Genomic DNA, 15,139 nt, shown 5'->3' on the forward strand with positions numbered 1-15,139 from the left:
ATAGCACATCTCGATGTATCATACATGCATACATATACAATATACATGTCGTATAAACTTACAACATGCCTATACATACATAATGTAATATCTTACATATAACTAAATAACTGTGTACAGACTTCGATGGTAAGAAAAAAGCTCAACGTTTAAACCATCAATTTCAAAATAATTAGAAAATATTTTTCATCACAAGCGATGTTTACAATATTAAAAAAAGTATAGCAGATTATAAATCAATAGATATATAGGATTATAAAAAAAGAAAACCTAATATAAGTTTTTATCTTTATTGTATGAATATAAAAAAACGGAAAACGTTTGCACAACATTCTGCAGTAACCAGTATTCATAAAAATCGATTGCATTGATAATATTTTTGATGTTAAAATGCATTATATAACACGCAAACATCATTACAATAATATATGATGTAGCGTTAAGGGTTCGATAGAACGGGTTGAGAAACATTCTTAGGTAGGTATTTAACATTAAACAAAATAACATGTTCCGTTGAGGACTATGTAGAGACTACCTCTAAAGTATGTTTTAAACAAAATAAAAATAATATTATTATCTTTCTCGAGGTCATTTACTTCAATAGTCTTGACTTATGGGCCGTATTGCTTAACGAAAACTAACCGTAAGTCCCGGTTCATCTGCTCGATGGATCGACAATCTCCATTCGACTATATGATGGCTGAAGGTTATGACGAAAAAAATAGAAGTCATGAACGTTGGGAAGTCAAGACTGTTAAATCCTATGCAACAAAAAAAAGTATTCTTCTTCTCGAAACTCCCAGTTATAGAATATTATATATATTTACTAGACTACCTATAAGTCTTCTGTGATCTAGAATATTAGTTTTATGTGGTAACACTGAAAAAATGCATTAATGTATAGCATGATTTGGAACTTTCGTATACAGATCTATTTAAAACGTTTATACATATTTTGTATAATTATTGGACATTTTAGATCACATTATATAAATTATTATTCTAAATTTGTTTCGCCTCGTACTGGGAGCTTTTTCACCATTCCTGGTTGTGTATAAAAACATTAACTGTTAATTGGAGTTCAGTTATTAAATAAAATATTTTTCTGAACATATAAGTATAAAAAAAATATTGTTAATTATTTATATCTAATTGGGTTACTTTCTTAGATGAATATCTAAAAAAATGTAGACATTTGTATTATCGTATCAGAAATTCAATTTTTAACCTTAAAAATTATTTAATCTACAAATATTTAGTAAAATATTAGAAATCTACCTCAATCTACCTGTGTTTATTCAACAAAAAAAAATATTTTAATTTTTAATTTACCCCGCTCTTCAGAAGTACGTGTTTTTTTTTTATAATAATTGTATAATATGTTATAATTTTAAAGCTGGAATAAGTTGAGGGTGACACAATAATATAGGTTAAAAGTAAAAAAATGCAACATAATGTTTAAAAAATACAAGAAAAAAATTTGATACCATGCTAATAACTTTGAGAAAAAAGACTCATCTTAAAATTGAATTACGAAATGAGACCCACACAGGCAATATGATACTATTATATTATGTAATATGCAAGTTTTATGATTTTCACATAATAAAATATTTAATGCTTTTAAAAAAAAAATTATTTAGAGTTGTTCACAGTTTATTGTGACTTCACTGTTTGCCCAACTGGTGTAATATCGTATGAACTAAATTAAATCTGTACATAAAATAAAGGAATACAAAAACCATTTAAAATAGGCCATGTCCCACGTACTCGTATATTTGCACAGACAAAATATATTTATGTACTTACGATTAGTTCATTCAATTGTGTCTGAAACTATGAAAACAATCAAATATTATAAGTCAATAATAATTAATAATAATTCAGATTAAAAATTGCCCTAAAAACCTATAATATATATATGTCTAAAATTAAACTATTTAAAACTGACTGTATTTTATAATAATTTTTTTTTTTTATTCATAAGATGTAACCAATCAACTTGTAGCTCACCGCAGTTCACTCAAAGTAGTGTAATATAATGGCTAGATGTTCGCTAGATGTGGTCATTGGTAAATTGCAATATCTTTCATATTTTATACTTATATTGTGTTTCGCTAAACTTGAGAGTGCAGTAAGAGATATATGAGATATATGTGACTATGCAAGTACTTACAGAAAACATTTAATAATAATTGCAGATTTAACATTTATACAGAATATCTATATTATTAGGTGAATGCAAAATACCTACATAAATTATCCATCATATATATAACCTAAAGTATGATCGAGTAAACGCCAAAATAAAATTATAATGTCGATATCGACGTATTATTTACAAATCGTAAACATGTTTACCGAGTTTGAAGAAATATTCAAGTTTTATGCACCTTGGCATAGTTAACTGGGCATGATATAATATAATACTCGTGGCATATGGATACCTACCTCACACGCGAACTTGACACTATAGGGCATATATATTATCCATCCTGAAATTGTCGTGAACTTCTTTTCATTATTTCCGGAGGTACCTATTACATTAAAAACGTGAACCTGCAGCTGAAATTACACGCATTATATGGACTTTTTCTATTTGATTGTAGAATTCGATAATACCTGTAATTATTCTTATAGATACCCACTGCAGGCTACCGTGTTACCTATATAATTAATACAAAAAAGACCTTTTTAAAAACTTCTTTACGTGTTGAGGCCATTTAAATGGTAAAACAGTGTCTGTATCTTAAAAAAAAAAACATAATTTATCTGAATACGTATTATTAGTTATTATACACTATTGAATTATATTATTTTGGTTGAAAAATTGTACTGGTATTTGGTAATAACTAACAGAATAGTTAGATAGTATATCTACTATAATAGTATATAAACCTAATATAATATTTTGCACCATATGAACGTGCAAATATATTGGCAGTGGACCTACTTGATTGAATACATATTAAAAAAAAAGTATCGCTACTTATGATAAATATAATAATTCATTAATTCGTATGATGTATGTGATGACCAGGGCTGACAAGTTCAGAAATTTGCATATGATGCATATGGATGTTAAGTCGTATTTAACGCTAGATAATGTGTAGACATTTGTTTCTAAACATGGATTCAGTACTGCGTATATTTACTTACAATGTTTTCATTTTGCATATTTTTACATATTTTGATATTTTTTACTTAATTACCATGTTTGTGCATTTCTGAAGTGTCATATTGATAATTTTTTTAGTCTCCCATTAGAATTTTTCATGTAGATATTTTTTTCAATACGGAGATTAAAAAAATATAAATTTTACGAAAAAAGGTAATTTATGATTACCCAGATTATGTATACGGCGTAGGTATAATAATTAAAGTATGGAATTCGTCTACCCACATTCACACAACATTTTTTTAAATTACAAATAATTAATACACAGCATATAAGAAATTTGTTCATATCTGTTTTTTAATACCTAAAATAATTATATGGTTTGTACAGCATATTTAAGTACAGCATCATCCACGATATACCTAACCAATACACCAACTCGCAACGACATTAAACTTATATAACACAACGAATATACGTTTGTTTGAACACTATAAATTACTAAAATGATTAAAGTACATAATATCAAATGAAGCTTGTGTGCTTAATATATATGCTTTAGTCTCCGGCTAGACTAGACCACCGAATTAGATAAATTAATTAAGAATATTTTTTTACTAAGGAAACGACAGACGATTATCTATTAATTCTTTAACACATAACTTTTTAAGAAAGTCGAATTATTTCAATACTTTTCGGCATTTATTTTGTTTACATCCCAATTTATTATACCTTTAATCGTTCATAAATCATGTAATAAGAAATGTAATGAGTTATGATTTAAAATTCGTAATTAAGTCACTGAAAAGCATAGCTGCACATTGTGTAAGATTGCTTTTAATTGTTTTTGTTGACCTTCTCAGGTCCCGAATAAATCCCGATTCCCAGACAAAACTCGATGTGCATGCACCTTTTCAATCGAGTTGGCTTAGTAGATGTAATTTACCTCACAGTGGTAGTCACACAGCGTCGCAGTATTCATATTATGTAAAATCTAAGTACAAATAGTGAAATTAAACATATTTTATCATTTACGTATAAGTTATATACGTGTCTATAATATTTTACCGACATGATACTCATATATCTTTATTGTTGAACTTTGGTGTTGACCGAACGCATTGTTGAGTTACGTACAATAGTAAACATTCAATTTTGTAATACCCTTGACTTTAAAATCTCAATGCTAATAACCATTTTGTTATGTAACTATAATTATCAGTGTGAAATTATATCTGCAGTATAATAGGATGAAGATGAGACTATTAAAACAAAATTGTATTGATGTAATAAAATAATTTTCCTATTTTCAATATTTGAAAGTCAAAACAAATAATGCAGCTACGCGTTAGTGTGTTTTCAATATTTCAAAAAGATATAATTAAGTGCACAAACGAACAAATAAATAAACAAGTTATCATTTTAGTTTTATCATATTAAAACGTTTTTTTCTATTGTTTAATTAATAATAAAATATTAAAACTAAAATAATTCATCTAAATTTATTTTCAGTTTGTATCATTTAATTCATCATCTTACTTTTAACTGAACCATTGAAGAATAATTTAATTAGATGCTAATTAAATTATAATAACCCGGTCAGCACAATAGTAGCTATACATCAAACTATTAGACTTAAATGTTTCCATTAGACATACGATATATTACATAATTATAATATATATAACTATATACCTAGCCATATAATATATTCTGGTTAAAACATAAAGTAATATTGACGGTGAAGATGATTGTGAAAAGTAGATAAACATTTTCAATGGTACAATAGTTTTAATTGTGAGAACAACAATGATTACTTTCAAAACATTAATTTTTGGTTGAGCAATCCTCTGATAAAATTATAGGACTGACCGCAACATTTGAATGGAATGTCGCCACGGTTAACGACTTGAGTTTTGACAGTGATAACGGGGATTTACATGAACACGTCTATGATAAATAATAGTGATAATTATAATAAAGTTATACAATGCTAATGACCAACGAGTAGGTATGATATATTAACGTCCTTCCAAAGTACATATTCGCCCGTATACACAACAGTAACGAATTCGGAAAGTACAACCCTACAGAGTAGTTTTGTACATATTTTACAGTCGACTAATTATATATTGTACAATTATTACATTTTAATTAGTCATAGTTTGTTTCTTTTATTTTTTGTATTAATCGTTACATTATAATTAATAACAAAACTTAGTTCATAATGTCATGGTACACATACAACCAGTACGTATCTACTTGTGTTATTTTGTCCAAGAGAATAATATGATCTTTTCGCTTAGTCACACGAAGACCTGTTCTCGTGATTTTTTAATACTTATTTAAATGTAAAATTAAAAACAAATTTTTTGAAATTGTTTACATTACAATTGTATTTCTGACAATCTATATTCAATTTATAAATAAGTACAAATATATTATCTCGCATTCTGTGCACAATTTAAGCAGTGTTTCAAACTCAAAATACGAACTAGCCAAATACATTCTATTCGTCAAAGATTCGAGGGCAAAACAATTTTTTCAATTTTTCTGATACTAAATCCAAATAAAATAAAATAAAATAAATAAAGACTACATTTATTTCTTCTTTTGGTTATAATTGTTATAATATAACTGTATATATCTACTAGGTATTCTTCCAATGTACATAATATTGATTTTTCGTTGAATAGTTTCAAAATTGTTAAAGAAATAAAGTGAAAGGTTTCGCGGACTACATGTTTGATAGTACCAAGTTAAAGGATTTAAACATGTTTAGGAAAATGAATATTCTGATCAATATTAAGTTGTTCGTAAAAGTGATAGGCATATTATATTAAAGAGTTAAACATTTGAAATGCTTTGTACTACTAAGTCTACATTGTATAATCAAATGTCGCTATTATTTATATATAACCATCTATTTGTGAGTGCTAAAAGTGTTTTTATTAGTAGCTGCAGCAGTTACTGCTACATCCAGCTGCAATATTGCATTATCGGCGGTGTTGAGTGTATTATAGTCACTCCTGATGTTCGCGTTTCTTGTGTGGCTCGCAATGTGCGTCGTACGCGTAAAGAAATCTTCGTGTCAAAAAAAAAAAAGTCTTGAACAAATGTTAACGAGAAAGTGTAGTGATGATGTGACCTGGACTATAGCTGCGGGTAGGTTGAAACGGGAGTGCACGAGTAGGCCTAAATGCATGCACACGCATTTTTAATTTTATGTCATCGCCCTCTTCCCCGACATGATTTAATATTTGTTTTCAAAACATTATAATATCCTACTGGTGCAACTGCATAATAATAGTTTTCATATTTGGACTATAAGAGAGTGAAAATAGAAAGTAGCGCAGTATTTACACACACTTGTACCTTATAGGCCTAAGCGTCGTGTTTACCTATATAAACCTACTGTATCTACATATATATATTCATATCATAGTTTCATATATATATATATATATATATATATACATATACACAATATTTAGTTGTTCAAACACTTGTTTTAGCATTTAAGGTTTTACGAGTATGCAAATGAGCGTATGCTAGTCTAGAATTGTCGTGTATATTGTACATATATAATTATATTATATACCTACATCAATGAGCTAACTTCCCAAGAATAGGTAGTTCGTGGGTTCGTGGGTCCTATTATTTTATTGTAGCCGAGTTAAAACAAGCGATTCATTTAAGAGTCAACGTCACTGACAGTGTGTTGTTATTTTGTTACAGTCTTCAGAGTTATTTTATGAACTAGAGCCTGAGAATATTCATAAAATAAGTAGGTACTTACTTCTCAAAAATCGTTATGAGTATATTTTACGGGACACGAATCTGGTTGACGGATTTCGCACAAAGTTTACGTTTATTAGGTAATTGAAAAGTTTTCACTAGTAAAAACGTAAGATTTTAAACTCATATTTTACTACCACAATAAATATTTGAATACAATTACAGAAATAACAATCTATGTATAGATATCTGAGCTAAAAAAAAAAGTGTATTTGGTATTGTATATATTTTCTTCGCGGTTTTGTTGAAAACTAAGGAGACATTTGGAAAATTAACTTTTTAAAGTTAACTTGTGTTCAATTTATACTTAAAACGAGTTGACGTATATGTTAATGTGTTAAAACGTATAGCTACAGATGATTAATAATATAAGCATTAATCAGAGCTACCTCCAATAAAACGTATATTATAATATTTTTTTATTTATTATTTATAGACGGGTACGATACTCGGTAGCACAAATTAACACAAATTACATATTAATTTGCAGAAAAATTGAACTTGACGAAAAAAAAATAAAAAAATTATTTGTTACAAACTGATTAAAGTAGGTTTCTCATTGGATAGACTCGTCGTATACTCGTATTCGATCAGTTGTAATAGTTTTTATCATATAATAGTATGGTAGATTAACTGACTCTGTTTTTTTATTTTTGAACTTATTTATAGCCACTTAGATATTTTGTTGTATGCTAAAAACCTAACCTTTGTTCCTAACTACATTTTAAAATTGAGTTTTAACTTTCCGAGCATTTCCGTCATCACATTGCCTCCGTTCCCGAATGATGCAGTTTGTGATCAAAACAGCACTGCTTGCAGCAGCCAGTAAGTAAACGAAAAAGACGTGTACGGTGCACTCACCGTGTAAAGCTGAAAATTGCACAGCTTCGTGACGGTAGGACTCGTAAAACTATAGTGGTCGCTTATAATTATTATTAACATAATATATAGGTATAATGCCATACAACATACACTGGATATACACACGTTAATGCCGCGACGGATGCGTTTTAATTTTTACCGTCAACAAAGTCGACTTAGCGCTCGTCTCCCGAAAAATTGTAGTCACACATAATAATATTATCAGGACCTAGAGTAATAAACATTTTCTCGTCCTGTGCATATAATAATATTATATTATACATCACGACCATTAAATATTATGCAATTGTGGCGTTTGCATATTATAAGAGCGGCACCATCGTAATCCGGTTTGGCGAGCGATGTCGGTGTGTGATATTATTAGGTATATTATAATTATTGTGTCCTGCAAAACTACCGAGTTACTCTTGACGCAGGCAAGGGGTGGGCGCGGAGGGGAGGCGAACAAAAAACCATAGCAAAACCCGTCTCGGACATTCCGAAAAATTAAAGACCCTGACGCATCTTCTTATTCGCATACCTACGCGTAACATAATTTTATATATTATTAGGTATATTAAATTGTGATAATAATTTATTAGTGGCGTCGCCGTCAACCGTGGCCGGATGACCTAGTCTGGGGACCTATCCACCGTATTATAATACACATGTATATACACACAACGTCCTACACTCGTACAATATGCGACACGACGCCGCCTCCGACGCCACACGTCATTATATACATGCGATAAAACGATAATAATATTATTATTATTATTATTATGTATACTATCCACGTATACCTCTAATATTATAATATATTATTATATTATACGTATGTCGCACCCCGTTGAATGTCATCGCGACCGCCATGCTGTTTGCAGTTTCTACGTGACTATACCTATATGTACCTACCTTTACGTAAGTGTAATATATTATTATAATAACACAATATAATATTATTTTCTATTTTATTTTATTTCCATACGTAAAATGTTGACGGTTCGCAGACACCGACGGATCGTTTAGTGTCCCTTGTCGAGTATCCGTATTTTTTACTACGATCAGTGGGAGTGCTAGGTAAATTGTTATGCAAAGTCAGTCGGCATTAGGAGACAAAATTAAATCGATTTTATCTTTTCAACCGAATTAGTTGAGAAAAATCAAAAGTAACTCACTGACTCTTATTTTTTTTATTGACTTAACTTATTTTTATATCTACGTACGTACTCGTAATACATGCATTAACTTAATATATTTTAATTATTATGTAATAATTACAAATGATTATATATCTATCTAATAAAATAAATAACATTAAACAAATTTGACATGTTAATTTTTAATTTAATCCCTGGTAATTGGTACCTAGGTTATATTATGATTTATGACGTACATTTAATTGTTATTCATTTAAGTGTTGACGCATTCATTACCTGGAAGTCATAATATACAACAGTGGTTTTCTGCACAGAATAAAATCAAGAACAAAAATATTAAGTAATGTTGTTACATGTTAGTTATTCATTTAATTCCTTTTCTTAACTTCATTGAACTGTTAAGATAATTCAATAATTCATTAACAGCATTGCAGTTAGGTACCTACCATATTAAGCGTGTTAAGTTTCCCCCGAAATTTAAAACTACCAAATTCCAATTTTTCTCATCATTATAGTAGACACTAAAATTGTGGGTTATTTTTGTCGTTTGACGTTTACGACGCCCACGTCCTGTATTTACAACCTAATGTGAATATTTATATTATACACACGTAGGTACTACAATAAGAATACGGTTTTCACATTTAATAATTCTGAGTGTTACTGTTGGGTGACTTCTCTCCTCATGTCTACATTTCATTGTTTATATTACTCACATATGCGTATTGTAAGCACCATACCAGCTTGTATATATATATTAAATTCTAATAAATTTTGAAAAACAAAACATTTAATAATTATCTATATGATTCATTTTTTAACTATCGTATTTAGACGTTTTTAGCTAAAAATCCCACGTGGCTTAAATTGTTTCGGTACTGCTAGTATTACAATAATACATGAAACAACTTATGTTGAGAGCTGATAACATAGTTATTACCATTAAGTCTTTGTATTCGTTAGGTATTACTTATTATATAAGGTAGAACACAATACACGGTGAATACAACCTGCGTATATACGGCGTTACAAATACGTTTTCAAACGCATTATACTGGCAGGCGGCAGCATTGTGCTTGTACACCGTGGACAATAATAAACAATAAAATATATCATACATAATAACACGACGCGTAGGTACTGCAGCGATTTATTGTATACGTCGAGACGTAGGCACATTTTTACTCTGACTATACCCACCCGGCACTCACCCACCCACAACTTCATAATATTGATGATCCTATAATTTCGCATTCGAAGATTATTCAACTTATATTTTATACGTATTTATTGTTTGTGCATCATAAACATATAATATATTACCAGCATACTTAGCTACTGCCAACAAGATATTTACACGACCGTGTGTTGCGTACGCTGCTGGTATGCTCTTCTAGTATACTCTGTATTTGCAAATACAAATATATAACCTAAATCCAGTACTAGATAATATAGTACATTATAGTTCCATATAGTATATATTAAGTGCCTTCTAAAATCGGTTAGAATACATTTTTGGTAATTACGAATTTTTGAATAAATAAAACCTAAAAACTAAAGAATCGAGAAAGAAAGAAATCAATTTTAAAAAATAAATAAAGTACAAACCAACTTTCAGTTTTCGATTTTCGGTGATAATATAATCAATACTTATAAAAATACAAATATAATAGACATATAACGCTAAAATCCAAACTTTGTAAAAATTTAAACTGAAATTAAAATATCATGAAGGCAATGTATAATATGACTGGACACATTACTAGAATTTAAAATATCTAATAGTGCTAAAATATAGATTAATAAAAAAAAAATATATTAACAATATATATAATTTATTTAATACATCGTTTTTTAAACGATCTTCAATCAAACATCAACATCATAATCAACTTCCTAAAAGAAATTAAATTATATAACCTAATTTAAGCCTTAATTAAAATGTAAAAAAAAAAAGTTGTTATTCAATAACTAATGGCCGATGTTTTTATGTTCAATAAAAAAAAAAAATGAAGTTAAAATATCTCTTCAATTGCTTTACTGCAAGGTAATCGCAATTGACAGTTATTTGAAATTCTTGAATTTTTTTGTAAAAACGGTTTTACAAAAATATAAATAGATTTAATATTGGATTCAGTATTTTTTATACTTGGGCCTTTTAACAAATTGTTAAAGTTGATGGATTAACATTAATTGTTATAATTTAAAATTACCATGTCCCCCATATTTTACAACCCATATTATCATGGTCTTAATAACCTTAGTACACAAAGTTAAATAACTAACTACTCGTACAAATTTTGATTCCGATACGTCAACATTTTCAGAAATTGTATCCACTAAATAATTTACAGTAAAAAGGCGGTTCCTTTTTAATAAACAGAAGTTTGTATATTGTTAATAATTAATTGTACTGGTACTGTACAAGCACTCACTCCTCCTCATTTTCACATGCATACATTTTAACACAATTTATACAAATGTGTACGATGCACCAAGTTCGACTATCCTATTATACACATAACATATTATATTGTCCTATTTTTATCCTATTGTGCACTTATTCACTAATGGTGCAATATCGTACTAATGTACCATAAATATAGATGTAAGTTTAATTCAGTTAACCACAATCAAAATAGTTAGATAATGGACAATTTCCTACTCATATTTAAATAATTAATTTATATTTGAATATGAATTATTTTTCCTAATTTTGTCAGCGGTATAAATTTCGAAATACTTCGATAAATGTAATAAAATATTGATGTTTATTTTTTATTATGGTCTATTTAAAACAATATTAGATAGGTGCTATTAAAATAATAAGTAATGATTGAAACAAGTATTATTCACAATATTTTACAAAAACCCATTGCAATTAAAGTAGGTAAGTACTATATACTACGTGTCTAGGTACCATTTAACAAAATACATTATGTCTTTAGGTATTTGACACACTAAAAAATACTAAATATTCTAAATAAAATATAATTAATAATTAATAAAAAAAAATTGCTATATAAAAATGCTTGATTATAATTTTTTTTTTATTATTTTAATAGTATTTACTTTTTCTTGTCTCAAATGGTTTCATATCCAAATATGTTTTTAAAATATATGAGGGGTAATGTCCGGGGGGAATTTGTCCGTGGTTCGATCAAAATATAGGATCTGACCAACAAGGAGTAATCATTCTAACCACAGAAACTAATAACCATTAACCACCCAATTGTGAACAATCAACATGTACGGAAGTTATAGACAATGTATATAATTCGGTTTAGCTACAGGCTACAAATCACAATATAGGTACTATAAAGCTGCTAATACTACCGGGTTGTATATAAATAATTGATTAATAATGATTCACTAAAAAAATATGGTTAATAAAATGTAGTATGGTCGTATGGACCGATAATAATTGCCGCACTAAATTATATTAAAGGGACAAAAATGGTCTGTTTTGATTCACTAATTAAGATGACGCTACATGGATATACTTTGTTGTCTTTGTCTTATAAGTGAGTAATGTAGGAATTCTACGCTCAACAAATCAAGTTTAGCTCGGTTAGTTTAAAAATAAGAGTGAATTGACCTCTTGTAATATTTTAATTTCAAAGCGTTTTATGAGCATTTTAAAACTTACGAACAATTTAAAATTTTAAAACACTCAAAACTAGCTTCAATTCACTATAATTTTTAAAAGAACGGAGCTAAACGTGATTTGCTGAGCGTAAAATTTGCTACGTTACTCACTTGTAAGACGGAGACCACAAATGTCAGTGTCTTCGTTCAGTGATTATTTAAGAAACTCAGTGGCCGGCATACGTGTTATAGTGTTTTTACTTGTTGATGAATTATGAGTGTTGGGAATTTTATACCTTAGTGAGAGTATTTAGTATACCAATTACTGATGTAAAAATTGAACTTAAAAATATATTATAGATTCCTACGTAAAAGAACTTGTTTTTTTAAAGTAAATAAACAATTATTAAATAATATAAGTTCATATTATAACCGATGATTATTATACAACTGCAAGGAAAAGTGTTTATTACAACTATTGCGAAATCAAGTATGCGCCTAACGCAGACTAATTTAACCTATACCTATACCGAGTAACGAAACATTTAAACATTATGGATTTATTTTTGAGTCAACGATCGAAATTTAAACACACGTATTGCATGTTCGATAAAAATAATATTATATATATAATGTACAATATTCTCAGTCAACTCGACACGACGGTCAACCAACAACTTGTTTTCAGCTTTATTTCTTATAATAAACGATGACGCCAATAGTAGGGGACAGTATAAATATACAGATGTGTGTCTCTGCAGTATTTGCTCCATTACTATATTTTGTGCATACATCACTAAAATACCTATTATATGATATTCTGTTATAGTCAATAATGGTATGAGATTATGCATACTATTTAATTTTTTAAAAACAATTAGGTAATTGTTTTACTGCCATGTAGAAACAGAAAAACTTGTTCATATTCTTGTAGAATATATTTTACTGAAATTTACCATAAATGTTTGTAAGCTTGCTTTTATACATAATTTGAGGACTGAGGTGATTTAACATTTTCCCACAGTAGCTTAAGTAGCTTTGTAGTTAAATGTTTGTATAAGCATGTATTTATACTTTTATAATTCACGTGTGAGTGTGACTTGTGTTATGAATTTATGAAATGTTATTTTTTTAATTTTAAAAATACATACTATTTAAGTTTAGAAATAAATAGAATCATAGACAATTTCAAGTGCTAGTGCTAGTGATTTCCAATTTTTTTGTTTAACACATTATACGAGTACACCATAGCTATAAACTCAGTAGGTACCTGTATAATATTAAAGTACCCATATAATTACTATTATCTACTATTCAGGGTTGCAGTATCTCGTTACCTCGAAGGTCTAGGCCATCTCTAGGGGAAGGGGAACAAAAAGAAGTTCAACGCGTCAAGAATCGAGATGATTATGTATGATGCATCGAGAATTTGAATATGAGGAAATGTAAAATGTTGACGAATTATAAAAGAGAATTATTGGTCGTACGCGAAGCTAAAATGTAAAAACGTATTCATGTTCCCCATAGTAATATTATCAAGACTTATACACTGCAGATTAATATTTGAGTAAAATATTTTTCGTTTATTTTAACAAACCGAGATATTGTTTTAAATGTTATCCCACGGAATAAATAATAATACAATTGTTTATCCTCACACCACGGATTCACTAATTGGTTTGTACAGTTAATGAAAAAGCTGCAGATTAATATTATCATACAGATCCTATTATTATGTTTTATTGTTCTAAATGATGCCGGAGATTTTATTGAATTCAGTAGTAAATTAGATGTTTTAGATGATAATGATCGTTCACTCTATTGTTAAACATGAAATACACGTTATGCAAAGACGCAAATCGCAGACCGAGAAAGCAATGTTGAAATGCAATTATGATGCTATAATGTTAAACGTATATTATTCCATTTTTAAACGTTAAGCTTTATTTAATTAAATATTTTATGTATTGACATGTGTAACTAACGTCGAAAAGTACATTTTCTGATCAACATATTTGGATTTATAAAACGCTACCAATACTAGCAAAACCATGTAAATTTAATGTAGTTTGAATAACTACAATTATTTTTCTTCTTATTTTTTCCGCTGAATAATGCTCTATTTTAATCGATATTATAATTTCATTTATAGCAACTACAGATAATGTAATTTTAAAACTTATTCTTGAAAAAGCCTCAACTGCATTAGCATATGTTCAAAGATTCATAGATTATCACAGCATCAGTTATGACTCAACATGATATTGTTATGAACGATGAATTAAAAAATTTATGAACACAATTTTTCTATGAAAGACGTTGAATCTTTAAAAAAAATAAACAAAAATAGTCTTTGGAAATTGAATTTATGGATCAAATTGTAATATCAAATGAATTTGTCAAATTATTTTTACATTTATATCCATAATAAAATACGTATACAGACAAATTTCGTAAATAAAATCATTGAAAATAATTTGAACAACTTTATGAAAATAATTTTTGCTAGATTGTTTTGTAATCAGATACAATAAACTGGCTGTCATAAACAGGATTATATGTTGTATATAATATAATTATATAAATAATATAATATACATTAAAAGTTTTG

General features: G+C 28.4%; 1 protein-coding gene across 1 annotated transcript in view; it reads left to right on the forward strand.

Annotated features, from left to right (window-relative positions):
- Nucleotides 1–666: 666 nt before the first annotated feature.
- Nucleotides 667–15,139, forward strand: part of LOC111038895 — a 30,043-nt gene continuing 15,570 nt past the window's right edge. The window contains exon 1 of the mRNA XM_022322164.1: nt 667–778. Coding sequence (XP_022177856.1) covers nt 667–778 — 112 coding nt within the window. The remainder of the gene's footprint in view (nt 779–15,139) is intronic.

This window comes from Myzus persicae, unplaced genomic scaffold (genome assembly GCF_001856785.1).
Source record: "Myzus persicae strain clone G006 unplaced genomic scaffold, MPER_G0061.0, whole genome shotgun sequence".
NCBI lineage: Eukaryota > Metazoa > Arthropoda > Insecta > Hemiptera > Aphididae > Myzus > Myzus persicae.